The sequence below is a fragment of the Podarcis erhardii genome (assembly GCF_964252035.2).
Source record: "Podarcis erhardii genome assembly, chromosome: 7".
Lineage (NCBI taxonomy): Eukaryota > Metazoa > Chordata > Lepidosauria > Squamata > Lacertidae > Podarcis > Podarcis erhardii.
Genome location: NC_138511.1, coordinates 34,230 through 61,570, shown reverse-complemented (window position 1 = coordinate 61,570; position 27,341 = coordinate 34,230). Strand labels below are relative to the sequence as shown.

Genomic DNA, 27,341 nt, shown 5'->3' with positions numbered 1-27,341 from the left:
GCCTCTTCTGCTTGTCAAAGACTTGACAAGCTGCGCTGCTGCGACTACCACTTCTGGCTGTCAAAGCCTCGACGACCTGTGCTGCTGCCTCTGCGTCTGCTGGCTGTGAAAGCCTCGACGACCTGCGCAGCTGCCTCTGCTTCTTCTCGGTGTCAAAGCCTCGATGACCTGCGCTGCTGCCTCTTCCTCTTCTGGCTGTCAAAGACTCGACAACCTGCGCTGCTGCCTCTGCCCCTTCTGGCTGTCAAAGCCTCAACGAGCTGTGCTGCTGCGACTGCCCTTCTGGCTATCAAAGCCTCAACGACATGTGCGGCTGCGACTGCCCCGTCTGGCTATCAAAGCCTCAACAACCTGTGCTGCTGCCTCTGCCTCTTCTGGCTGTCAAAGACTCGACAACCTGTTTCTCTGCTTCTTCTGGCTTTAAAAGCCTGCATGACCTGTGCTGTTCCTGCAGCCCAATCTGGCTGTCAAAGCCTCGATGACCTGCGCTGCTGCCGCAGCCCCTTCTGGCTGTCAAAGCATCGATGACCTGCGCTGCTGCCTCTGCCTCTTCTGGCTGTCAAAGCCTCGATGGCCTGCGCTGCTGCCTCTGTCTCTTCTGGCTGTCAAAAACTCGACAACCTGTGCTGCTGCCTCTGCTTCTTCTGGCTGTCAAAGCCTCGACGACCTGTTCTGCTGCCTCTGCCTCTTCTGCTTGTCAAAGACTCGACAAACTGCGCTGCTGCGACTGCTACTTCTGGCTGTCAAAGCCTCGACGACCAGTGCTGCTGCCTCTTGCCTCTTCTGGCTGTCAAAGCCTCGACGACCTGCGCAGCTGCCTCTGCTTCTTTTGGGTGTCAAAGCCTCGATAACCTGTGCTGCTGCCTCTGCCTCTTCTGGCTGTCAAAGACTCGACAACCTGTGCTGCTGCCTCTGCCTCTACTGGCTGTCAAAGCCTCAACGACCTGTGCTGCTGCCGCTGCCTCTTCTGGCTGTCAAAGCCTCAACGACCTGCACTGCTGCCTCTGCCTCTTCTGGCTTTCAAAGCCACGAGTACGTGCGCTGCTGCCACAGCCCCTTCTGGCTGTCAAAGCCTCGATGACCTGTGCTGCTGCCGCAGCCACTTCTGACTGTCAAAGGCTCCAAGACCTGAGCTGCTGCCGCTGCCTCTTCTGGCTGTCGAAGACTCGACAACCTGCGCTCCTGCGACTGCCCCTTCTGGCTGTCAAAGTCTCGACGACCTGTGCTGCTGCCTCTGCCACTTCTGGCTGTCAAAGACTCGACAACCTGCACTGCTGCGACCGCCCCTTCTGGCTGTCAATCCCTCGACGACCTGTGCTGCTGCCTCTGCCACAGCCCCTTCTGGCTGTCAAAGACTCAACGACCTGTGCTGCTGCTATGCCTCTTCTGACTGTCAAAGACTCGACAACCTGTGCTGCTGCCTCTACTTCTTCTGGCTTTAAAAGCTTGCATGACCTGTGCTGCTGCCGCAGCCCCTTCTGACTGTCAAAGCCTCGATGACCTGTGCTGCTGCGTCTGCGTCTTCTGGCTGTCAAAGCCTTGATGGCCTGTGGTGCTTCCTCTGCCTCTTCTGGCTGGCAAAAAGTCGACAACCTGTGCTGCTGCCTCTGCCTCTTCTGCTTGTCAAAGCCTCGACAACCTGTGCTGCTGCGACTGCCACTTCTGGCTGTCAAAGTTTCGACAACGTGCGCTGCTGCCTCTGCCACTTCTGGCTGTCAAAGCCTCGACGACCTCTGCTGCTGCCTCTGCCTCTTCTGCTTGTCAAAGACTTGACAAGCTGCGCTGCTGCAACTGCCACTTCTGGCTGTCAAAGCCTCGACGACCTGTGCTGCTGCCTCTGCGTCTGCTGGCTGTGAAAGCCTCGACGACCTGCGCAGCTGCCTCTGCTTCTTCTGGGTGTCAAAGCCTCGATGACCTGCGCTGCTGCCTCTTCCTCTTCTGGCTGTCAAAGTCTTGACTACCTGCGCTGCTGCCTCTGACCCTTCTGGCTGTCAAAGCCTCAACGAGCTGTGCTGCTGCGACTGCCCTACTGGCTGTCAAAGCCTCAACGACATGTGCTGCTGCGACTGCCCCTTCTGGCTATCAAGGCCTCAACAACCTGTGCTGCTGCCTCTGCCTCTTCTGGCTGTCAAAGACTCGACAACCTGTGCTGCTGCCTTTGCCGCACACCTGATGTCGCATATTATAGGACAGGTTTGTGGTTTGGAAAAAAGAGCCTTACATGTCAAATTGAGACCTGTGCTGGCTGAAATTTGGCTCACAAGCCAAAGATTCGCAACCCCTGCTTTGAAGACTAATGGATTTTTGTTGTTTAGTCATTTAGTCATGTCCTACTCTTCGTGACCCTATGGAGCAGAGCACGCCAGGCCCTCCTGTCTTCCACTGCCTCCCGCATGATCATAGCTTCAAGAACACTGTCCCACCATCTCGTCCTGTTGTCCCCTTCTCCTTGCATCCTCCATCTTTCCCCATCTTTCTCCAGCTTTTAATTTCATGGCTGCTGTCACCATGGAGCCCAAGAAAGTAAAATCTCTCACTGCCTCCATTTCTTCCCCTTCTATTTGCCAGGAGGTGATGGGCCCAGTGGCCATGATCTTCGTTTTTTTGATGTTGAGCTTCAGACCATATTTTGCGCTCTCCTCTTTCACCCTCATTAAAAGGTTCTTTAATTCCTGCACACTTTCTGCCATCAGTGTTGTTTCATCTGCATATCTGAGGTTGTTGATATTTCTTCCGGCAATCTTAATTCCGGCTAGGTATTCATCCAGCCCAGCCTTTCACATGATGAATTCTGCATATAAGTTAAATAAGCAGGGAGACAATATACAGCCTTGTCGTACTCCTTTCCCAATTTTGAACCAATTGAGATTTCTCAGGAGATAGATGAGGTGATCAGGCACTCCCATTTCTTTAAGAACTTGCCATAGTTTGCTGTGGTCAACACAGTCAAAGGCTTTTGCATAGTCAATGAAGCAGAAGTAGATGTCTTTCTGGAACTCTCTAGCTTTCTTCATAATCCAGCGCATGTTTGAAACTGGGTCTTTGGTTCCTCTACCTCTTCTAAATCCAGCCTGCACTTCTGGGAGTCTTCCTTGTAGAATTTTAAGCATAACCTTGCTAGCATCCTTACCACTTTTGTCCTTTATTATGGTAATCTTTGGACGAAATGTTACTTTCATATCTCCAGTTTTCTTGAACAAATCTCTGGTTCTTCCCATTCTGTTGTTTTCCTCTATTTCTTTGCATTGCTCATTTAAGAAGGCCTTTTTGTCTCTCTTTGCTATTTTTTGGAAATCTGCATTCAATTTCCTGTATCTTTCACTATCTCCCTCACATTTTGCTTGCCTTCTCTCCCCCACTATTTGTAAGGCCTTGTTGGACAGCCACTTTGCTTTCTTGCATTTCCTTTTCATTGGGATGTTTTTCGTTGCTGCCTCCTGTATAATGTTGCGAGCCTCCATCTATAGTTCTTCAGGCACTCTGTCCAGCAAATCTAAATCCTTAAACCTGTTCCTCACTTCCACTGTGTATTCATAAGGGATTTGATTTAGATTGTATCTTACCGCCCCAGTGGTTTTTCCTACTTTCTTCATTTTTTAAAAATATAATATTTATTACTTTTCCAACAATTTAAACACTACAAAACAGAAAAACAATACAATACAATACAAAAACACTACATAACACTAACACATTAAACTAACAAAACAAAACAAAAACAGTTTAAAACACATCAAATAATTTCAGTATCTTATCTTTCATTCACTTATTTCCGCGACCTCCTCACACCTCCCTTTTTGTATTCCACTTCTATTAATTGTTTCAGCAATTCCTTTCCATCTTCCTCTGTTTTCTATCCTATAATTATCTTAACACATTCTAACCTTATTTTTTCCTTTAATACTCTATTAATCCGTTTATACTTAATTCCTTATAACATTTCTACTAAAGCCATATAACTTCATTCCAACATTTTTCTAACATTCATTAATTTCACAATATTTCCGTAAATAATCTTTAAACCTTTTCCAGTCTTCTTCCACCAACTCTTCTCCCTGGTCTCGGATTCTGCCAGTCATTTCCGCCCGTTCCATGTGGTCCATCAACTTCATCTGCCATTTTTCCCGGGTGGGTAAATCTTGTGTCTTCCAATACTTTGCGATGTGTATTCTTGCTGCTGTTGTTGCATACATTAAAAATGTTCTATCCTTCTTTGGCACCTATTGGCCGACCATGCCCAGGAGAAAGGCCTCTGGTTTCTTCAGGAAGGTATATTTGAATACCTTTTTCATTTCATTATAAATCATTACCCAGAATGTCTTAATCCTTGGGCATGTCCACCAAAGGTGAAAGAATGTACCATCAGTCTCATTACATTTCCAACATTTATCGTCGGGTAAATGATAATTTTTTGTAAGCTTGACTGGTGTCATGTACCACCTGTAAATCATTTTCATTAAGTTTTCTCTTAGGGCATTACATGCCGTGAATTTCATGCCTGTGGTCCATAACTGTTCCCAGTCAGCCATCATTATGTTGTGTCCAACATCTTGTGCCCATTTAATGATATCAGATTTCACCATTTCATCCTGAGTGTTCCATTTCAACAGCAAGTTATACATTCTTGACAAATTCTTGATTTTTGAGTCTAACAATTCTGTTTCCAATTTTGATTTTTCCACCTGGAAGCCAACTTTTTTGTCCAAATTGTATGCCTCTATGATTTGATAATAATGGAGCCAATCTCGCACTTTATTTTTCAATTTTTCAAAACTCTGCAATTTTATTCTGTCTCCATCTTGTTCCAAAATTTCCCAATATTTCGGCCATTTGTCCTCCATATTGAGTTTTTTTCTGTGCCTTCGCTTCCATTGGTGACAACCATCTTGGGGTTTTCTTTTCTAACAAATCCTTATATCTTATCTAAACATCAAACAATGCTTTTCTAACAATATGATTTTTAAAAGCTTTGTGTGCTTTTACCTTATCATACCACAAATATGCATGCCAACCAAAAACATTATTGAAACCTTCTAGATCCAACACGTCAGTGTTTTTTTTCTTTTTTTAAAAAAATAAATAATATTTATTACTTTTCCAACAATTTAAACACTACAAATAAAAAAACAATACAATACAATAAAAAAAAATACAATACAATACAAAAACACTACATAACAGTAACACACTAAACTAAAAAACAAACAAACACAATTTAAAACACATCAAACAAATTCAGTATCTTATCTTTCATTCACTTATTTCCGCGACCTCCTCGCACCTCCCTTTTTGTATTCCACTTCTGTTAATTGTTTCAGCAATTCCTTTCCATCTTCCTCTGTTTTCTGTCCTGTAATTATCTTAACATATTCTAACCTTATTTTTCCCTTTAATACACTAATAATCTATTTGTACTTAGTTCCTTATAACATTTCTACTAAAGCCATATAACTTCATTCCAACATTTTCCTAACATTCATTAATTTTACAGGATTTCTGTAAATAGTCTTTAAACTTTTTCCAGTCTTCTTCCACCGACTCTTCTCCCTGGTCTCGGATTCTGCCAGTCATTTCCACCAATTCCATGTAGTCCATCAACTTCATCTGCCATTCTTCCCGGGTGGGTAAATCTTGTGTCTTCCAATACTTTGCGATGAGTATTCTTGCTGCTGTTGTTGCATACATTAAAAATGTTCTATCCTTCTTTGGCACCAATTGGCCAACCATGCCCAGGAGAAAGGCCTCTGGTTTCTTCAGGAAGGTATATTTGAATACCTTTTTCATTTCATTATAAATCATTACCCAGAATGTCTTAATCCTTGGGCATGTCCACCAAAGGTGAAAGAATGTACCATCAGTCTCATTACATTTCCAACATTTATCGTCGGGTAAATGATAATTTTTTGTAAGCTTGACTGGTGTCATGTACCACCTGTAAATCATTTTCATTAAATTCTCTCTTAGGGCATTACATGTCGTAAATTTCATACCTGTGGTCCATAACTGTTCCCAGTCAGCCATCATTATGTTATGTCCAACATCTTTTGCCCATTTAATCATAGCAGATTTCACCGTTTCATCCTGAGTGTTCCATTTCAGCAACAAGTTATACATTCTTGACAAATGCTTAGTTTTTGGATCTAATAATTCTGTTTCCAATTTTGATTTTTCCACCTGGAAGCCAACTTTTTTGTCCAAATTTTATGCCTCCATTATTTGGTAATAATGGAGCCAATCTCGCACTTTATTTTTCAATTTTTCAAAGCTCTGCAATTTTATTCTGTCACCATCTTGTTCCAAAATTTCCCAATATTTCGGCCATTTGTCCTCCATATTGAGTTTTTTCTGTGCCTTCGCTTCTATTGGTGACAACCATCTTGGGGTTTTCTTTTCTAACAAATCCTTATATCTTATCCAATCATTGAACAGTGCTTTTCTAACAATATGGTTTTTAAACGCTTTATGTGCTTTTACCTTATCATACCACAAATATGCATGCCAACCAAATGCATTATTGAAACCTTCTAGATCCAGCATGTCAGTGTTTTCAAGAAGCAGCCATTCTCTCAGCCAGCAAAAAGCAGCTGATTCATAGTAAAGTTTAAGGTCTGGCAGGGCAAATCCACCTCTTTCTTTAGCATCAGTTAATATCTTAAATTTTATTCTAGGCTTCTTGCCCTGCCAGACAAATCTAGAAATATCTTTCTGCCACTTCTTGAAACAATCCATCTTGTCCAGAATTTGCAATGTTTGAAACAAAAACAACTTGGCAATACATTCATTTTTATCACAGCAATTCGGCCTAACAATGATAACTTCAAATTTGACCATATTTCTAAGTCCCTTTTCACTTCAATCCAACATTTTTCATAATTATCCTTAAATAAGTTCACATTCTTAGCAGTCATGTTAACCCCTAAATATTTCACTTTCTTAACCAATGTTAGTCCTGTCTCCTCCTGAAACTTCTCTCTCTCATTCACAGTTAAGTTTTTCTCTAAAACCTTAGTTTTCATCTTGTTCAACTTAAAACCTGCTACCTGTCTGAATTCTTGAATCAGTTCCAGTACTCTTTTAGTACTAGATTCTGGCTCCTGTAAAGTCAATACTAAATCATCAGCAAATGCTTTCAGTTTGTACTGTTTAGTACTGTTTAGATCCCAGTTGTATACCTTTAACCTCTTGGTCCTTTCTAATCATATTTACCAAAACCTCAAGGACCGATATAAAGAGCAATGGAGAAATTGGGCAGCCTTGTCGTGTCCCTTTCTCAATCCTAAACTCTTCTGTCACTACATTGTTCACAATTAATTTTGCCTTTTGTTCTGAATAAATTGCACCTATACCATTTTCAAAACCTTGACCTACCCCCATCCCCTGTTGATTCTTCTTCATAAAACAATAAATGTTGTCAAAGGCCTTCTCTGCATCTACAAAAATCAAAACTGCCTTAGTATTGATATTCACTTGTAATTTTTCTAGAATATTAATTATATTCCTCGTATTATCAGACAAATGTCTGCCCGGGAGAACACCTTTTTTAATCTTTTAGCCAAAATATCTGCAAAAAAATTGTAATCCACATTAAGCAGCAATATGGGGCGGTAATTCTTAAGCTGTGTCTTTTCAGTCTCTGTTTTCGGTATAAGTGTAATATAAGCTTCCTTCCACGACTCTGGTGCCCTTTTCCCCTCCAATATTTCATTACAGACTTCCTTCAATGGTTGTATTAACCATTCTTTCAAAGGTCTGTAATATCTTGAAGTCAAACCATCCAGTCCTGGAGATTTACCTAATTGCATGTTCTGGATGGCCCCTTCCACTTCCTGATCTGTTATTTTGTAATTCAACATTAGCTGGCTTTCCTGAGAGATTTTATGTAGTCCATTTATTTTCAAAAATCGATCAATATCCATTTCTTTCTGCTTCTCCTGTGTATAAAGTTGTTTAAAATACCTCTGAAAACACTTCCTAATCTCCACTGGGTTCTGTATATTCTTTCCTTCCACTTCCAAATTAGTAATAGTATTAAGTTTTTGTCTTTTTTTCATTTGCCAGGCCAACAATTTTCCACACTTATTTGCCGATTCAAATGTCTTTTGCCTCATCTGTTTAATCTTCCATTCTATTTCCTGATTCATCAGCTTCGTATATTGTACTTGGTATAACTTTATCTCTTTCAGGATCTCCTGTGACTTTGGTTTTGCTCTCAGTTTCTTCTCTCCTTCCTTTATTTTCTCCAGGATTTTATCCTTTTTTTCATTTTGAGTTCTCTTCTTAACTGCATTCTGTTGTATTAAAAATCCTCTCATAACCGCTTTACTTGCGTCCCAAATTATTCTTTTTTTCCACTGTAGTAGTCATATTTATCTCAAAATAGTCTCTCAGACTTTTTTGGGCCTTCTTGGTCACTTCTTCATTCCTGAACAATGTATCGTTCATCCTCCATCTAAAGGAACCAATTGGCGTCAATTTAATTTCCATCTTCACAGCATTATGGTCAGAACAAGTTTTGGGGCAAATCTCCACTTTGCTAGTCTTCGGAACCAGTCCTCTAGTTATCCAAATTTGGTCAATTCTTGTCCATGTCATTTTAGCCTCAGAGAAGAAAGTTCCCTCTCTTCCCCGAGGACTCTTCATTCTCCAAATGTCAACTAAGTCCATATTTTCAGTCATGTCAAAAAAGGTTTTTGGTAGTCTACCATCTTTAGTGACTACCTGTCTCTGTGCCTTGTCCATATTTGTAGACACCACTCCATTCATATCTCCCATCAAAATCATATTATAGTCCATATAATCCATCAGAGTCTCATGTAACTTCTTAAAGAACTCCGATTTTCCTTCATTTGGTGCATAGATGCCTACTATCAAGAACTGCTCTCCTTGTGATTGAATTTCAATTGCAACAAATCTTCCTTGGTCATCTTTGAATATAAATTTCGGTGATAGGCTCTCCTTTGCATAAAGGACCACTCCTCTTTTTTAAACTTTATCTGATGAGATAAATTCATGGCCCAATCTTTTATTACTCAATATCTTCCTGTGTAGCCTTATCACATGTGTTTCTTGTAAACAGTTCAAGTCCAATTGTTCTTTTTTCAATAAATGAGACTCTCCGCCTTTTTTCTGGGGAGTTCAGTCCATTTACATTCCAGCTCAAAACTTGCAACGCCATGATGTAATTACACTGATATTCCTCCAACTGCGCCCAATGCTTGCTCTTCTGTTGGTGGTGTTGGTGACACGTTCACTGGGGGATCCAATCCAAAGGGTAATGCTGATATATCCAATATTCCTCTATTTGGTGATCCGATGCTCTTTGCTCTAGTCCTCTATCTGGTGATCTTCTATCCGATGCTCGTGGCCCTTTTCCAAGTTCCTTCTGCAGATCTTCTTCGTATTTATACAAAACTTTACTTTATCTTCTACTGATCTTATTTTTATTTTCCTTCCTTTGAAACTGAAAGATAGACCTTGGGGAAACTCCCACCTAAAGATGATTTTATTCCTTCTCAGCAGGGCAACCAAGTCTCTGTAGTTAGGCCTAAGATCCAAGAGATATTTCGGGATGTCTTAAAAAATTTCCACTCTTGACTGTTGTACTTCTAAGTTCTTCTGGTAGTGCCAACCCAATATTCTGTCTCTCTCTTCTTTGATTTGGAGGGTAATCAAGCAATCTCTTATTCTATTCTTCTCTTTTTTCCCTCCTCTTCCAAGTCTGAAGGCCTTCACAATTCTAAACTCTTCTCGGCCCAAGTCCAAGTCCCAAAAGTTGGCAAATTCCTGCGTGAGAAAGTCTATCAAACTTTCCTTCTCCAATTCAGGTAAAGCTCTGATCAAACTTTCCTTCTCCAATTCAGGTAAAGCTCTGATCCTCAGATTTGTCTGTTTTTCTTTAAGTTCAATCATAGCAAGCTTCAACTTATGGTCATCAAGTTGCCTCTGTAGGGCTGGGACTCTCTCTCTCTCCAGTTGTGTTACTTTACATTCCACAGCAACAGCTTTTTCCCTGGCTTCCTCCGCAGTCTGCTGTATCAAAGTAGATTCCTGTATCAATTTCTGAATGGTTTCTGTACTGGTATTCACCTTTTGACCCAGATTATTTATACTAAATCAATTTTAGTGGTTGCCACATCCACTTTCTTGTTAAGCTGTTACAATGAATCATTTATCTTGCTTAATGCAACCGCTAAGGCCTCTTCTGTTGACATTCCTCTTGATTTTGAGTATGCTGGTACAGCAGCTGAAGAGGCAGGGGGGCTGATGTTGAGGCTCTCCTGGGTTGCTGCAAAGTCTTCCCAGACCTTAATGTTTTTTCAGGAATTGACTGGTCTGTTTTTTCCTTTCCATTTGCCATAACACTTAAAAGATTCAAGGTCAGTCCCAGAGTCACACAGTTTTTTATCTTGCAGCTGGAAATTCCCCCAGCCCAGCACTTGTAACAGTTTCAAAAGCTTCCTCTAGGGGGAAACAGTTTCTATTTATATTAATCCGTAATGTCCCCTTTTAAACACAGTTCAAACAATGAAGTTAGTTTCAATTTTCAGTTACTTTTACTCCTTTTTAAGAGCAGACAGAGACAGTGGAAACAATGTATTTCTCTTATTTAGCTAGCTGTCAATGAACATTCTAATCACTGTCAATGAACGTCAGTCCTGCTACCAGCCCGTTTCCAGGGTCGGAGCAGTGGTATTTTAACTCTCTTCGCTCTCTCCTGCAGACATGCTCCGTCCAAAACTCCCTCCCCCCTTCTCCGGCCTCCAAGGGGGGTTTAATGTTTTTTACCAATGGAAATTTAGTCCTTTACAATAGGCTTTCAAAGACTTCAGCTTGCAGCCTCGTTGCTTCAGTCTAGTTACAAAAGGGGAAGGCGGACTTCCTGTGTTGAACCTCCCCGTTTCGATACCAAATTAGACGTTTAAAAATTCAATTCTCCTGCTTCAGCTCTACTCATGGGTAGTTGCTTTAAAGTCAAATTGTCCACAAGAAAAAAGTCAGCGCTCTCCGGCAACAGCATAGCGGCTTCGCTCCGTGGAAGAAGCAGTCGAATCTAAGCACCGTGCCGCTCACCCCACGTCGCTCCGGATACCTGAAACCGGGTTTCCCCACGGGTAGGGGAGGTGCAAAGGGTGCCCGCCGAATCCCATGTTCACAGGCTTCACCCGCCTGTGATTTTTAATGGGTCTCCAGATTCCCAGTCAGAAGGGGCTGCGGCGGCAGCGCAGGACTTCGAGGCTTTGACAGCCAGAAGGGGCAGCGGCAGCAGTGCAGGCCGTCGAGGCTTTGACAGCCAGAAGGGGCAGCGGCAGCAGCGCAGGTTGTCGACCCTTTGACAGCCAGAAGAGGCATAGGCAGCAGCACAGTTCATTAAGGCTTTGACAGCCAGAAGAGGCAGCGGCAGCAGTGCAGGCCGTCGAGGCTTTGACAGCCAGAAGGGGCAGCGGCGGCAGCGCAGGTCGTCAACCCTTTGACAGCCAGAAAAGGCAAAGGCAGCAGCACAGTTCATTAAGGCTTTGACAGCCAGAAGAGGAAGAGGCAGCAGCGCATATCGTCGAGGCTTGACAGCCAGAAGGGGCAGCAGCGGCAGCGAAGATCGTCGAGGCTTTGACAGCCAGAAGAGGCAGACAGCAGCGCATATCGTTGAGGCTTTGACAGCCAGAAGAGGCTGTGGCAGCAGCGCAGATCGTTGAGGCTTTGACAGCCAGACGGGGCAGCGGCAGCAGCAAAGGTCATCGAGTCTCTGACTTCCAGAAGAACCAGAGGCAGCAGCACAGGTTGTCGAGGCTTTGACAGCCAGAAGGGGCAGAGGCGGCAGCACAGGTTGTCGAGGCTTTGACAGCCAGAAGGGGCTGCGGCAGCAGTGCAGGTCGTCGAGGCTTTGACAGCCAGAAGAGGCAGACAGCAGCGCATATCGTTGAGGCTTTGACAGCCAGAAGAGGCTGTGGCAGCAGCGCAGATCGTTGAGGCTTTGACAGCCAGAAGCGGCTGCGGCAGCAGCGCAGGTCATTGAGGCTTTGACAACAAGAAAAGGAAGAGGCAGCAGCGCAGGTCATCGAGGCTTTGACAGCCAGAAAAAGAAGAGGCAGCAGCACAGATTGTCTAGGCTTTGACAGCCAGAAGAGGCAGAGGCAGCAGCGCAGATCGTCGAGGCTTTGACAGCCAGAAGCAGCAGAGGCAGCAGCGCAGATCGTCGAGGCTTTGACAGCCAGAAGCAGCAGAGGTAGCAGGTCGTCGAGGCTTTGACAGCCAGAAGCGTTAGCAGCGCAGGTTGTCAAGGCTTCGACAGCCAGAAGAGGCAGAGGCAGAAGTGCAGGTCGCTGAGGCTTTGACAGCCAGAATGGGCAGCAGCAGCAGCGCAGGTTGTCGAGTCTTTGACAGCCAGAAGAGGCGGAGGCAGCAGTTCAGCTCATCGAGACTTTGACAGCCAGAAGAGGCAGATACAGCAGCGATGATCGTTGAGGCTTTGACAGCCAGAAGCGACAGAGGCAGATGCACAGGTCGTCGAGTCTTTGACAGCCAGAAGGGGCAGCGGCAGTAGCGCAGGTCGTCGAGGCCTTGACAGCCAGAAGCATCAGTGTCAGCAGCGCAGGTCGTCAAGGCTTTGACAGCCAGAAGAGGCGGAGGCAGCAGAGCAGGTTGTCGAGTCTTTGACAGCCAGAAGAGGCGGAGGCAGCAGTTCAGCTCATCGAGACTTTGACAGCCAGAAGAGGCAGAGGCAGCAGCGCTGATTGTTGAGACTTTGACAGCCAGAAGGGGCAGCGGCAGCAGCGCATATCGTTGAGGCTTTGACAGCCAGAATGGGCAGCAGCAGCAGAGCAGGTTGTCGAGACTTTGACAGCCAGAAAAGGAAGAGGCAGCAGCACAGTTCGTCGAGGCTTTGACAGCCGGAAGAGGCCGAGGCAGCAGCGCATATCGTTGAGGCTTTGACAGCCAGAAGAGGCTTTGGAGCAGCGCAGATCGTTGAGGCTTTGACAGCCAGAAGGGGCTGCGGCAGCAGCGCAGGTCTTCGAGGCTTTGACAAGAAGAAAAGGAAGAGGCAGCAGCGCAGGTCGTCGAGGCTTTGACAGCCAGAAAAGGAAGAGGCAGCAGTGCAGGTCGTCCAGGCTTTGACAGCCAGAAGAGGCAGACACAGCAGCACAGATTGTCGAGGCTTTGACAGCCAGAAGAGGCAGAGGCAGCAGCGCAGATCGTTGAGGCTTTGAGAGCCAGAAGCGTCAGCAGCGCAGGTTGTCAAGGCTTTGACAGCCAGAGGAGGCGGAGGCAGCAGTGCAGGTCATCGAGGCTTTGACAGCCAGAAGAGGCAGAGGCAGCAGCGTAGATCGTTGAGGCATTGACAGCCAGAAGGGGCAGCGGCAGCAGCACAGGTCGTCAAGGCGTTGACAGCCAGGAGAGTCAGAAGCAGCAGAACAGGTCGTCGAGGCTTTAACAGCCAGAAGGGGCAGTGGCACCAGCGCTGGTCGTCGAGGCCTTGACAGCCAGAAGCATCAGTGTCAGCAGCGCAGTTCGTCAAGGCTTTGAAAGCCAGAAGAGGCGGAGGCAGCAGTGCAGGTTGTCGAGGCTTTGACACCCAGAAGAGGCAGAGGCAGCAGTGCAGGTCATCGAGGCTTTGACAGCCAGAAGAGGCAGACTCAGCAGCACAGGTCGTCGAGGCTTTAACAGCCAGAAGAGGCATAGGCAGCAGCACAGTTCATTAAGGATTTGACAGCCAGAAGAGGCAGCGGCAGCAGCGCATATCGTTGAGGCTTTAACAGCCAGAAGGGGCAGCGGAAGAAACGCAGGACATCGAGGCTTTGACAGCCAGAAGAGGCAGAGGCAGCAGCGCATATCGTCGAGGCTTGACAGCCAGAAGAGGCAGAGGCAGCAGTGCAGATCGTCGAGGCTTTGACAGGCAGAAGGGGCAGTGGCAGCAGCGCAGGAAGTTGAGGCTTTGACAGCCAGAAGGGGCAGCGGCAGTAGCGCAGATCGTTGAGGCTTTGAAAGCCAGAAGGGGCAGCGGCAGCAGCACGGGACGTCAAGGCTTTGACAGCCAGAAGAGGCAGAGACAGCAGCGCATAACGTTGAGGCTTTGACAGCCAGAAGAGGCTGTGGCAGCAGTGCAGATCGTTGAGGCTTTGACAGCCAGAAGGGGCTGCGTTAGCAGCGCAGGTCATCGAGGCTTTGACAACAAGAAAAGGAAGAAGCAGCAGCGCAGGTCATCAAGGCCATGACAGCCAGAAAAGGAAGAGGCAGCAGCACAGGTTGTCGAGGCTTTGACAGCTAGAAGAGGCAGAGGCAGCAGTGCAGATCGTCGAGGCTTTGACAGGCAGAAGGGGCAGTGGCAGCAGCGCAGGAAGTTGAGGCTTTGACAGCCAGAAGGGGCAGCGGCAGTAGCGCAGATCGTTGAGGCTTTGAAAGCCAGAAGGGGCAGCGGCAGCAGCACGGGACATCAAGGCTTTGACAGCCAGAAGAGGCAGAGACAGCAGCGCATAACGTTGAGGCTTTGACAGCCAGAAGAGGCTGTGGCAGCAGTGCAGATCGTTGAGGCTTTGACAGCCAGAAGGGGCTGCGGTAGCAGCGCAGGTCATCGAGGCTTTGACAACAAGAAAAGGAAGAGGCAGCAGCGCAGGTCGTCGAGGCTTTGACAGCCAGAAGTGGCAGAGGTAGCAGCGCAGATCGATGAGGCGTTGACAGCCAGAAAGGGCAGCAGCAGCAGGTCGTCAAGGCTTTGACAGCCAGAAGCGTCAGCAGCGCAGGTTGTCAAGGCTTCGACAGCCAGAAGAGGCGGAGGCAGCAGTGCAGGTCATCGAGGCTTTGACAGCCAGAAGGGGCTGTGGCAGAAGAGCAGGTCGTTGAGGCTTTGACAGCCAGACGGGGCAGCGGCAGCAGCAAAGGTCATCGAGTCTCTGACTTCCAGAAGAACCAGAGGCAGCAGCACAGGTTGTCGAGGCTTTGACAGCCAGAAGGGGCAGAGGCGGCAGCACAGGTTGTCGAGGCTTTGACAGCCAGAAGGGGCTGCGGCAGCAGTGCAGGTCGTCGAGGCTTTGACAGCCAGAAGAGGCAGACAGCAGCGCATATCGTTGAGGCTTTGACAGCCAGAAGAGGCTGTGGCAGCAGCGCAGATCGTTGAGGCTTTGACAGCCAGAAGCGGCTGCAGCAGCAGCGCAGGTCATTGAGGCTTTGACAACAAGAAAAGGAAGAGGCAGCAGCGCAGGTCATTGAGGCTTTGACAGCCAGAAAAAGAAGAGGCAGCAGTGCAGGACCTTGAGGCTTTGACAGCCAGAAGAGGCAGAGGTAGCAGCGCAGATCGTCGAGGCTTTGACAGCCAGAAGGGGCAGCGGCAGCAGGTCGTCGAGGATTTGACAGCCAGAAGCGTTAGCAGCGCAGGTCATCGAGGCTTTGTCAGCCAGAAAAAGAAGAGGCAGCAGTGCAGGACCTTGAGGCTTTGACAGCCAGGAGGGTCTGTGGCAGCAGCGCAGATCGTTGATGCTTTGACAGCCAGAAAAGGAATAGGCAGCAGTGCAGGTCGTCGAGGCTTTGACAGCCAGAAGAGGCAGAGGCAGCAGCGATGATCGTTGAGGCTTTGACAGCCAGAAGCGACAGAGGCAGCAGCACAGGTCGTCGAGTCTTTGACAGCCAGAAGGGGCAGCGGCAGCAGAGCAGGTCGTTGAGGCTTTGACAGCCAGACGGGGCAGCGGCAGCAGCAAAGGTCATCGAATCTCTGACTTCCAGAAGAAGCCGAGGCAGCAGCACAGGTTGTCGAGGCTTTGACAGCCAGAAGGGGCAGAGGCGGCAGCACAGGTTGTCGAGGCTTTGACAACAAGAAGGGGCTGCGGCAGCAGTGCAGGTCGTCGAGGCTTTGACAGCCAGAATAGGCGGAGGCAGCAGCGCAGGTCGCTGAGGCTTTGACAGCCAGAATGGGCAGCAGCAGCAGCGCAGGTTGTCGAGTCTTTGACAGCCAGAAGACGCGGAGGCAGCAGTTCAGCTCATCGAGACTTTGACAGCCAGAAGAGGCAGAGGCAGCAGCGCATATCGTTGAGGCATTGACAGCCAGAAGGGGCAGCGGCAGCAGAGCAGGTTGTCGAGACTTTGACAGCCAGAAAAGGAAGAGGCAGCAGCACAGGTCGTCGAGGCTTTGACAGCCAGAAGAGGCAGAGGCAGCAGCGCATATCGTTGAGGCTTTGACAGCCAGAAGGGGCTGTGGCAGCAGCGCAGATCGTTGAGGCTTTGGCAGCCAGAAGGGGCTGCGGCAGCAGCCGAGGTCTTCGAGGCTTTGACAACAAGAAAAGGAAGAGGCAGCAGCGCAGGTCGTCGAGGCTTTGACAGCCAGAAAAGGAAGAGGCAGCAGTGCAGGTCGTCCAGGCTTTGACAGCCAGAAGAGGCAGAGGCAGCAGCACAGATTGTCGAGGCTTTGACAGCCAGAAGAGGCAGAGGCAGCAGCGCAGATCGTTGAGGCTTTGACAGCCAGAAGCGTCAGCAGCGCAGGTTGTCAAGGCTTTGACAGCCAGAGGAGGCGGAGGCAGCAGTGCAGGTCGTCGAGGCTTTGACAGCCAGAAGAGGCAGACAGCAGCGCATATCGTTGAGGCTTTGACAGCCAGAAGAGGCTGTGGCAGCAGCGCAGATCGTTGAGGCTTTGACAGCCAGAAGCGGCTGCAGCAGCAGCGCAGGTCATTGAGGCTTTGACAACAAGAAAAGGAAGAGGCAGCAGCGCAGGTCATTGAGGCTTTGACAGCCAGAAAAAGAAGAGGCAGCAGTGCAGGACCTTGAGGCTTTGACAGCCAGAAGAGGCAGAGGCAGCAGCGCAGATCGTCGAGGCTTTGACAGCCAGAAGCAGCAGAGGTAGCAGCGCAGATCGTCGAGGCTTTGACAGCCAGAAGGGGCAGCGGCAGCAGGTCGTCGAGGATTTGACAGCCAGAAGCGTTAGCAGCGCAGGTCATCGAGGCTTTGTCAGCCAGAAAAAGAAGAGGCAGCAGTGCAGGACCTTGAGGCTTTGACAGCCAGGAGGGTCTGTGGCAGCAGCGCAGATCGTTGATGCTTTGACAGCCAGAAAAGGAATAGGCAGCAGTGCAGGTCGTCGAGGCTTTGACAGCCAGAAGAGGCAGAGGCAGCAGCGATGATCGTTGAGGCTTTGACAGCCAGAAGCGACAGAGGCAGCAGCACAGGTCGTCGAGTCTTTGACAGCCAGAAGGGGCAGCGGCAGCAGAGCAGGTCGTTGAGGCTTTGACAGCCAGACGGGGCAGTGGCAGCAGCAAAGGTCATCGAATCTCTGACTTCCAGAAGAAGCCGAGGCAGCAGCACAGGTTGTCGAGGCTTTGACAGCCAGAAGGGGCAGAGGCGGCAGCACAGGTTGTCGAGGCTTTGACAACAAGAAGGGGCTGCGGCAGCAGTGCAGGTCGTCGAGGCTTTGACAGCCAGAATAGGCGGAGGCAGCAGCGCAGGTCGCTGAGGCTTTGACAGCCAGAATGGGCAGCAGCAGCAGCGCAGGTTGTCGAGTCTTTGACAGCCAGAAGACGCGGAGGCAGCAGTTCAGCTCATCGAGACTTTGACAGCCAGAAGAGGCAGAGGCAGCAGCGCATATCGTTGAGGCATTGACAGCCAGAAGGGGCAGCGGCAGCAGAGCAGGTTGTCGAGACTTTGACAGCCAGAAAAGGAAGAGGCAGCAGCACAGGTCGTCGAGGCTTTGACAGCCAGAAGAGGCAGAGGCAGCAGCGCATATCGTTGAGGCTTTGACAGCCAGAAGGGGCTGTGGCAGCAGCGCAGATCGTTGAGGTTTTGGCAGCCAGAAGGGGCTGCGGCAGCAGCCGAGGTCTTCGAGGCTTTGACAACAAGAAAAGGAAGAGGCAGCAGCGCAGGTCGTCGAGGCTTTGACAGCCAGAAAAGGAAGAGGCAGCAGTGCAGGTCGTCCAGGCTTTGACAGCCAGAAGAGGCAGAGGCAGCAGCACAGATTGTCGAGGCTTTGACAGCCAGAAGAGGCAGAGGCAGCAGCGCAGATCGTTGAGGCTTTGACAGCCAGAAGCGTCAGCAGCGCAGGTTGTCAAGGCTTTGACAGCCAGAGGAGGCGGAGGCAGCAGTGCAGGTCATCGAGGCTTTGACAGCCGGAAGAGGCAGAGGCAGCAGCGTAGATCGTTGAGGCATTGACAGCCAGAAGGGGCAGCGGCAGCAACACAGGTCGTCAAGGCGTTGACAGCCAGGAGAGGCAGAGGCAGCAGCACAGGTCGTCGAGGCTTTAACAGCCAGAAGGGGCAGCGGCACCAGCGCAGGTCGTCGAGGCCTTGACAGCCAGAAGCATCAGTGTCAGCAGCGCAGGTCGTCAAGGCTTTGACAGCCAGAAGAAGCGGAGGCAGCAGTGCAGGTTGTCGAGGCTTTGACACCCAGAAGAGGCAGAGGCAGCAGTGCAGGTCATCAAGGCTTTGACAGCCAGAAGAGGCAGAGGCAGCAGCACAGGTCGTCGAGGCTTTAACAGCCAGAAGGGGCAGCGGCACCAGCGCAGGTCGTCGAGGCTTTGACAGCCAGAAGCATCAGTGTCAGCAGCGCAGGTCGTCAAGGCTTTGACAGCCAGAAGAGGCGGAGGCAGCAGTGCAGGTTGTCGAGGCTTTGACAGCCAGAAGAGGCAGAGGCAGCAGCACCAATCGTCGAGGCTTTGACAGCTAGCAGGGGCAGCGGCAGCAGGTCGTCGAGGCTTTTACAGCCAGAAGCGTCAGCAGCGCAGGTTGTCAAGGCTTTGACAGCCAGATGAGGCAGAGGCAGCAGCGCAGATTGTTGAGGCTTTGACAGCCAGAAGGCGCAGCGGCAGCAGCACAGGTCGTCAAGGCTTTGACCGTCAGAATGTGCTGCAGCAGCAGCGCAGATCGTCGAGGCTTTGACAGCCAGAAGGGGCAGCGGCAGCAGCACAGGTCATCGGGGCTTTGACAGCCAGAAAAGGAAGAGGCAGCAGCGCAGATCGTTGAGGCTTTGACAGCCAGAAGGGGCAGCGGCTATTGCGCAGGTCGTCGAGTCTTTGACAGCCAGAAACGAAAGAGGCAGCAGTGCAGGTCGTCGAGGCTTTGACAGCCAGAAGAGGCAGAGGCAGCAGCGCAGATTTTCGAGGCTTTGACAGCCAGAAGGGGCTGCGGCAGCAGCTCAGATCTTCGAGGCTTTGACAGCCAGAAAAGGAAGAGGCAGCAGCGCAGGTCGTCGAGGCTTTGACAGCCAGACAGGGCAGCGGCAGCAGCGCAGGTCATCGAGGCTTTGCCCGTCAGAATGTGCTGCAGCAGCAGCGCAGGTCGTTGAGGCTTTGACAGCCAGACAGGGCAGCGGCAGCAGCAGCAGCACAAGTGGTCTCACTGGCAGAGCCTAAGTGACACCAGATAAAGTTGAGCAATGGACTCAATCCTGATATTCACCTGAGATGGTGGTGCTTTGTTTTGACCCCCAGGCTTGTTGTGACCCATGGAAGGTATAGAGCTGCTGCCCCCCCCCCTTATCAGACAACAAATATCATGTATTTCATAAGCATATATTTTCATGGTTTTACAGTTTTAGTGTGAGCTCAGTTTCTAAAAAGCACCTCTTGAACGGGTTATTTTGGGATTGATTCAGGTTGGCCCCCAAAGCAGCTCACTTCAAATCAATGGTCTCCAGCAAGAAGCACCCACCACGCATGACCCCTCCTGCCCCTTCTCATCCCAACGTGGCTGCAGCAGAAGCTAGGCTGGTGCTTCCATTTGGAACTATGGAGTTCTCTGCTGGTTTCTGGTGGGCCTGGACCCCGCCTTCCAACCTCTAGGGCTGGGCATGGCCCTCCCAATCTAACTCACCTCTGCTCTCACAGTCAGGTACATTTTGGTTGGAAAGGGAAGGAAAGAGTATGAGCTGGTTGGAATCATGCTGAACCAAACACATCCTAAGCTGGGTCTGAACTGCAGGAGGGTTTGGACTTGGCTCATAAAGAGCATGAGATGACGCTTGAAACTGGAGAAATCTCTTCAGTTCAAAGACTTAGTGGCCTCAATAAATATATGAAAAAAGCTTATTTGGACGAGCAAAGAATTATTATTGTTGTTGTTGTTGTTGTTGTTGTTGTTGTTATTATGTCTCCCCACCCCGATACATAGCGGAACAAAGAGAAAAAAAGATATATAATAAACCAGCAGACATACAAAAATCAATCTTTAAAGCAGGCAAAAATAAATACATATGAACTTATACCAGCTTTAAGGTGTTTCCAATAGTACATATAAAAATGTAATTTTAAGAAAAATCTTAGCCTTCCAAAGGTGAAGACTTGCTCATCCATTAACGGAATACCTGTATGATTGCTGCCTGCAGTAACTTGCGCGCTAGGTCATGGAAGTGTCTGTATCAGAGTCGGACATCCCCTAAGTTGGAGCAAAGCCACTGTAAGTGCATCTTTTATTATGTATACATTCATCTTCTATCAAAAAAACACTGTCCATATATATTAGACATGATAGCAGTGAATGCAGTTGAAGTTGTACAATTAAATAAAAAATGTGTAAATACTAAAGAACATTTGACAGTTAAATTGTGAGGAATAAAGAAACCATTAGAAACATTAGAACAGGCATTCCCTGTTTCCAGTTCCTACCTCCAAGTAAAACGCCATGCCAATGGCTTTCTTCTTGTTGTTCGGACAGCACATATATTTCCGTGCCAATCGGGCAATCCTATTATACTGTTCTGTTGAGGAGGTGAACAAAGTCCTGAAACATAAGAGTAAGAGACAAAGTATTCACAAGTCTGAAGCTGGCAGGAAGAACCACCCAGCGTTCCTGCACAACAACAACCACCACCAGGTTACTTGAACGCTGAGCAGAGCCTCCCGCCTGCATTCGCTCCCTAAGATGCACACACATTTCCCCTTACTTTTTAGGAGGGGGAAAGTGTGTCTTATAGAGTGAACAATATGGTACATTTTCTGAAATAAATAAGAAGTTTATCCCCATTTCCCCAGAAAGCAGGCCTTGCTCTTCATGCCTCACCTGCCAGTCCTTTTCACCTTCTTACCTTGCCAGAAGACGAATGCCTTTGAAAAAGCTTTCTGGACTTGACAGCATATCCCAGCAGCTTTGCAACCCCAAAACCTCAAAATCGTCAAGGTATTCAACACGCCCAATCAGTTGTTTCAGGGCCTGCACAGCGGTCCTGAGTCAAGTGAAGGAATTAAGAATATTATATTTTAAAAATTTGTATACTGCCCTTCACCCGTAGATCTCCGGGCAGTTCACAACATAAAAATGCAAGTTAAAAAGCACAAAATACAGAATAAAAACAAGAACCAAAGCAAACCAATAACTCCTCTCCCTCTAACAAACACAGTTGAAAGGGCATAGGAGGTTAATCAGCCAATGGCCTGATTGAAGAGGACCATTTTTGCCTGGCATCTAAAGGCACCAGGCAAGCCTCCCTGGGGAGAGCAACCCACTAATGGGGAGCCACCACAGAAAAGGCCCCTTCTTGTGTGGAGGAGGCATGTGAAGAGGGGCTTCCGATGATGAGCGCAAGGTCTGGGTAGGTTCATCTGGGGAGTTTTAGGTCCTTGACATCTTGCAGTCCAACCCCAACCATCACCCCCTGCAGCCTCCCCCATGTTTCCAGCACAAGCGGCAACCTTTCGGCTGTGATGGAGACTTAAGGTTTCATGACACGTGAGTCCCACCACACCCAAATCAGCCCATCGTGCGGGAGAGTCTCCAACATCCTCTCCCATCCTAGTGTCCTTCAGATGTTTTGGGCTACAATAACTCCCATCTTCAGCCCCGTTGTGCTGGCTGGGGCTGGTGGGAGTTGTGGTCCAAAGTGACTGAAGAGCACAGGGGTTGGGGAAGCCTGGGTCTCCTAGCTATCTAACCTAAGCAGAACCTCCATGTCCAAATGAAGCCTATCTCTTGGGGGAGAGCTGAGCCATCACCACTATGGGTCAGAGAGAGAAGGGAGGCCCCCCCCCCAAATGCATTAGCAGGTCCCTTACATCAGTGGATCGAGATGCGAAGAGGGCTCCGGGATTAGACTTGCCGCCCTCGAACCTCTTCTTCTCGCCTCATGGACAAAACAGATCTGAGTGCTAAGTGCAAACAGCAGGTGGTGGAACATGCTCTTCAGGATACCTGCAGCCTCAGGGAACGACAGGATATGACACAGAGCGTTGGTAGCCTGGAGGGACAAGGACAGGAGAACGGCATTCAGCAGAGGTCATCGTCAGATCAAGATCTCAGACTCAGACGCGACTCAGAGCCCCGGTCCATTTCCCTCAGTGTTGTCTACACTGACTAGCAGTGGCTGTCCAGGGTTTCAGGCAAGGAACTCCCCGACATGGAGATGCTGGGGCCCTTCTGCATACAAAGCAGGTGCTCACAGGATGGACCACTTATTAAGATGCACCCCCCTCCCAGCAAGAAGCCCCCAGCCCCATCCAGCTCCCATTCAAAACAATCCAGGAGAGAGAAACTGAGTGGTTTCGTACCGCCATTGGCATTTGAGAAGTGCTGCGTCGCCTGGAAGTGACTTCCGCTTTGGGGTCTTCATCCTGCAGCCTTTTCAGGAGAGGTCTCAGCAGCTTGACGCTGGAATACTGATCAGCGACCAAGGCCTTCCAGATCACCGTGGCACTTCTGCAATTTTTCAAAACAGAATTTTTCCCTTTTCCTTTTCTTAAAAAAAGTCAGGCCTTTGATATTTTCTTTATATTGCACATACATTAGCAAAGAAAGAAACCACAACTCGGAGCACAATTTTTTGCAAGTACGAAATTCAATATAAATAAATATAAATTAAGAAACCCCTTAAATCTACCCCTCCCCATTTTCACATCACAAAAACTTACTCATCACACTCCATCGAACAGTCCAACAGGCTGTCTACGACCGGCTGCATGCGCTTGGTGGCTAGGCTGACAAGAGCCGAAAGTGTCACTTCCTTAGTGCGGGTGTCGGGGATCTGGTGGAGACGGTTGTAAATCTCCTTCACAACCATAGGCAGCTGGAAGAAGATAAAAGAAGACCAGGATGAGAAAGTGTGGTGAACCTGTTTCTATTTTGCTTAATGTATGTAGGGTTTGGTGTCAGCGTTACTCGTGCCGGTTCTCTGCCGTTCACTTGTGTTCCTTTGGTGGTGAGAGAGGTTGGGGTTGGCCTAGGGTGTGGTTGTTTGTTTGTGGTGATCTTTGTTTTGAATCAATTCCAGTACCCTTTTGGTACTAGATTCTGGCTCCTGCAAAGTCAATACTAAATCGTCAGCAAATGCTTTCAGTTTGTACTGTTTAGCACCCACTTGTATGCCTTTAACCAATTGGTCCTTTCTGATCATATTTAACAAAACCTCCAGGACCGATATAAAAAGCAATGGAGAGATTGGGCAACCTTGTCGTGTTCCTTTCTCAATCTTAAACTCTTCTGTCACTGCATTGTTCACAATTAATTTTGCCTTTTGTTCTGAATAAATTGCACCTATACCATTTTCAAAACCTTGACCTACCCCCATCCCCTGTAGATTCTTCTTCATAAAACTCCAAGAAATGTTGTCAAAGGCCTTCTCTGCATCCACAAAAATCAAAACTGCCTTAGTATTGATATTCACTTGTAATTTTTCTAGAATATAAATTATATTCCTCGTATTATCAGACAAATGTCTGCCCGGGAGAAAGCCCGCTTGGTCTTTATGAATTTCTTCTACTAACACCCTTTTTAATCTTTTAGCCAAAATATCTGCAAAAATTTTGTAATCTTCCATTCTATTTCCTGGTTCATCAATTTCATATATTGTACTTGATATAACTTTATCTCTTTCAGGATCTCCTGTGATTTTGGTTTTGCTCTCAGCTTCTTCTCTCCTTCCTTTATTTTTTCCAAGATTTTATCCTTTTTTTCATTTTGGGTTCTCTTCTTGTTGACGACTCTTAACGACTGCAATAGGTCTTACAGGAAAAAGCAGGAAAGAGACTGGAAAGAGAAGCTGCTGAATTGCAACTTATTACCAAACTTAAAACCATGGAGAGACCTGGTCTGAACAAAGACATTGGATTCTTATCTCATTATACATGACAAAGCCATTTTTCACCTTCTCACCCCTTGCTTTTTCCTGTAAGACCTATTGCAGTCGTTAAGAGTCGTCAACAGGCTCATCACAGCTATCTGCCAATCACCCATTCCCACCACCCTTCTGAGTAATACCCATCCCCACCTTCTCACTATATAAAAGGGTCTGGTGACTTCTGTTTCAGTGTATTTGAAGAAGTGTGCATGCACACAAAAGCTCATACCTAGAACTAACTTAGTTGGTCTTTAAGGTGCTACTGGAAGGAATTTTTTGTTTTGACTATGGCAGACCAACACGGCTACCTATCTGTAACTCCCCCACAACAAACACTCTGCGAGGTGAGTGGGGCTGAGAGACTTCAAAGAAGTGTAACTGGCCCAAGGTCACCCAGCAGCTGCATGTGGAGGAGCGGAGACGCGAACCCGGTTCCCCAGATTACGAGTCTACCACTCTTAACCACTACACCACACTGGCTCTTCTTACTTCCCACACAATGCCTTCTTACTTCCCAGAAACAAGCTAATTCTAAGTCCGAAGAGAATGTTTGATTTAGAGGAAACCTGCTCCCCCTGCCTCCGTTTTGAGCCTTACGTCCTCCATTTCCATGCCGCATTCCTCAAGGAAGGACCTCAGGAGCTTTCCTGCAGCCTGAGAGACGGCTCTGTCTTCCACTGTCAGGTTGTCAATCGCCTTCAACACGACTTCGTTGATCTGGCTGGGCGTGAGGTGCTCCCCAAAAGCCTGGCACAAAGAAGAAAGAAGAGGGAGTTTTCTTCTGCTCCACACTCTGACCACGTTTCAGTAGTCCAAGGGTGCCTTCACAAACCAAGTGAAAGACATCTCCACTCTGCCTTGAGAGGGTTGAACTAAGTGACCCCCACGTCCCTTCCAACTCTACAATTTGGTGATTCTATTTATGTGTTTATTTAAGTAGCTGAAAGATTTTACAACAAACCAAACTAAAAGTCAGGTGACGCCTTGCTATTTTCGATCCACATCTTAAATTGGTTATGACATTGGAACATGAAGAGGTTCAATCTAAAATCAGACTAGAAAATTTAAAAAAAAAATCCCTCCAGGAACAGAGAGGGTGAATAATAGTGTCTATCCGTTATATAACCAATGCCTAACAGACTGGGTGGGAACCTGCCGGCTGTGTGTTTTGTTCTTAATATACAACAAAAACACCCACCACAAGGTTGGCATAGTCCATTGGCTTGGCAGTGCCTTGTGAAAGATGCATCGAATGAGTCAACTTTTCCTATTCTTTTTCCGCCCTGAGGAGCCCAAGGTGGCAATGCATGGTTCTCTCTCCTCCCCGTTTTAGTCTCATGAGGTAGGTTAGACTGAGAGACTGTGACTGACTCGTGAGTGGGGATCTGAACCCTAGGTCTCCCAGCACCTGGTAGAATTTCAATAAGTAGAATTCTGCATGCAGTTTAGGCTACCGGGCACTTGTCTTTGAGCAATTTATTCTAATACAATGCATTTCTGAATGTTATTTACACTAATAGCTCACGCATGGATTTTTTTACACACTGTTTGGCATTGCGAAATTCAAGGACATGTGAATTTCAAAGGCGGGTTGTGTTTCAGTTCTCCTGTTGTTTCTGAAAGCCTTGATCTGATAGCTTTGGCTTCCAGTGTGAACTGCTCTGAATCTCTCCCTCATCCCTAGAAGGCGTGGGCTGCCTGAGGGCAGGCTGAAGTTGGTGGGGCAGGGCCCCGTTGGCCCGAGTGAGCAAATCTTTGCTAACTGGGAGTGGCTGCGGTCTTAGCAATAAAGAGTACAAAAGGCCACCCCTACCTTGGCCACTTTTGCGATGTTGTAGTGGAAGAGAGAGGGCCCAGGGATGAAGAAGTCTTCTCGGACCCATCTGACCATGTTGCCTTTCTTATTTTTATTCCTCCTCTTCTCCAGTTCCTTACCTAAGCAGGGTCGGGTTTTGGAATATGCATGCAAAAGAACCCAGCATTAGTGCTCCCTGCTCAAAACCTCCAGTTTTCCCGCTGGGACCAACAAAAACAATTATTGGTTTCACCTCAAAAATTATAATTCGGAATTGGAAAAAAGGTTCAGAAGGGGGCAACCAAAAGGACTGGGGTGCTTGTGGAGCAAATGCTGGTTGCAGCATTTGGGGGGCGGTTCCGTTTAGAAAAACGGCGAGGAAGAGGAGACACAATGTATGGCTTGGAGAAAGTGGAGAGAGAAAGCTTTCTCTCTTGCCCTCATAACATGAGAACAACTGGACCTCCAATGAAACTGAAGTTTCAGGATGGTCCTTCTTCTTGCAATGCACAGCTAAACTCTGGAACTCCCTGCCACAGGAGGCACTGATGGCCACGGACCAAGATGGCTTTCAAAGAAGATGAGGCAAATTCATGGAAGAGAAGGCTACCCATGGCTATTAGCCAGGATGGCTATGCTCTGCCTCCATGGTCAGAGGCAGCAAAGTACAGGAGTAGAAAGAGCTTGAATTCTGCTTGCTGGATTCCCACAAGCATCTGATCAACCCCTGTGGGAACAGGATGCTGGACTGGGCTGGGCCACTGGTCAGGTCCAGAAGGCTTTTCTGATGAACATCAGCAGTGAATTCCTCCCCCAAGACTGCCCTCTCATCTCTGGCCAACGGGGTGTTGGCGTTAGGCCAGTGCTAGCACAATTCTGGCCCTCCTGAACTCCCTGATCAACCCCAGCAGCAGCCAGCATGGGCAACACTCAGGGATGATGGGAGTTGGAGCAGCCTCTGGAGGGCTACAGATCTCCCACCCTGCGGCTTACAAGAAACCAGCCATTTCCCAGCATCCCCCTCACCCATTTTGGCTATCATGATGTAATGGAGATGGTACAAGGCCTCTGCTGACTGCAGGCCAATCTCCTTCACGTTGTCTGCGAGGTGAAGGGACAAGAGCGCCACCAGCTGTCCAAGAAGGGGGAAATCCTGGGATACCTAAGAAGTGGAGAGAGAGAGATGCACAGTCAGCCCTTGTCCCACAGAGCCCAGCAAGAGAAAACTGTCTGGCATGCTTTCAGAAGAAGAAGAAGAAGAGTTTGGATTTGATTTATTTATTTTTTAATGGATTTTTATTAAGATTTTAAAGGTTAGAAAAAAAAGATAAACAAATATCAATTTAATCAAAAAACAAAAACAAAACAGACAATTAAAAAAAACAAATCAAACCTTTACATAACTGTCAGAGCTGCCTCTAGGTCCCAGCTCACAGAGGACCAACGCCAGGCTGATGTTATGTACAAAAGTCTTTATTGAAGTTTAATTTCCATTTCAAAGCCAGGGCGTGCAGCCCTACGTCTAGACTCTAGATCGGCGAAG

The 27,341-nt window shown here is 47.9% G+C and overlaps 2 protein-coding genes across 2 annotated transcripts in view; both read right to left on the bottom strand.

Moving 5' to 3' along the window:
- LOC309347176 (maestro heat-like repeat family member 5) overlaps positions 1-27,341 on the bottom strand; it is a gene marked incomplete at its 3' end in the record, with an annotated part of 88,148 nt that overhangs the window by 29,315 nt on the left and 31,492 nt on the right. Inside the window, exon 10 of the mRNA XM_081871514.1 lies at positions 26,769-26,960. Within this exon, the coding sequence (XP_081727640.1) occupies positions 26,769-26,960 (192 nt within the window). The remainder of the gene's footprint in view (positions 1-26,768; positions 26,961-27,341) is intronic.
- LOC309346395 (maestro heat-like repeat-containing protein family member 7) lies at positions 22,400-26,693 on the bottom strand. Its single transcript, XM_081870105.1, has 3 exons — positions 25,817-26,693; positions 24,601-24,750; positions 22,400-22,953 (listed from the first exon to the last, which is right to left on the bottom strand). The coding sequence occupies exons 1-3, from the start codon at positions 25,892-25,894 to the stop codon at positions 22,795-22,797; spliced, it is 387 nt and encodes a 128-aa protein (XP_081726231.1). The 5' UTR covers positions 25,895-26,693; the 3' UTR covers positions 22,400-22,794.

Coding starts and splice junctions, on each gene's coding strand:
- LOC309346395 (XM_081870105.1), bottom strand. CDS start 25,894: ATGGTCAGATGGGTCCGAGAAGACTTCTTCATCCCTGGGCCCTCTCTC. Junction 24,751..25,816: donor ACATCGCAAAAGTGGCCAAG/GTAGGGGTGGCC, acceptor TCTTTGTGCCAG/GCTTTTGGGGAGCACCTCAC. Junction 22,954..24,600: donor GCGGCATGGAAATGGAGGAC/GTAAGGCTCAAA, acceptor ATCTTCTTCCAG/CTGCCTATGGTTGTGAAGGA.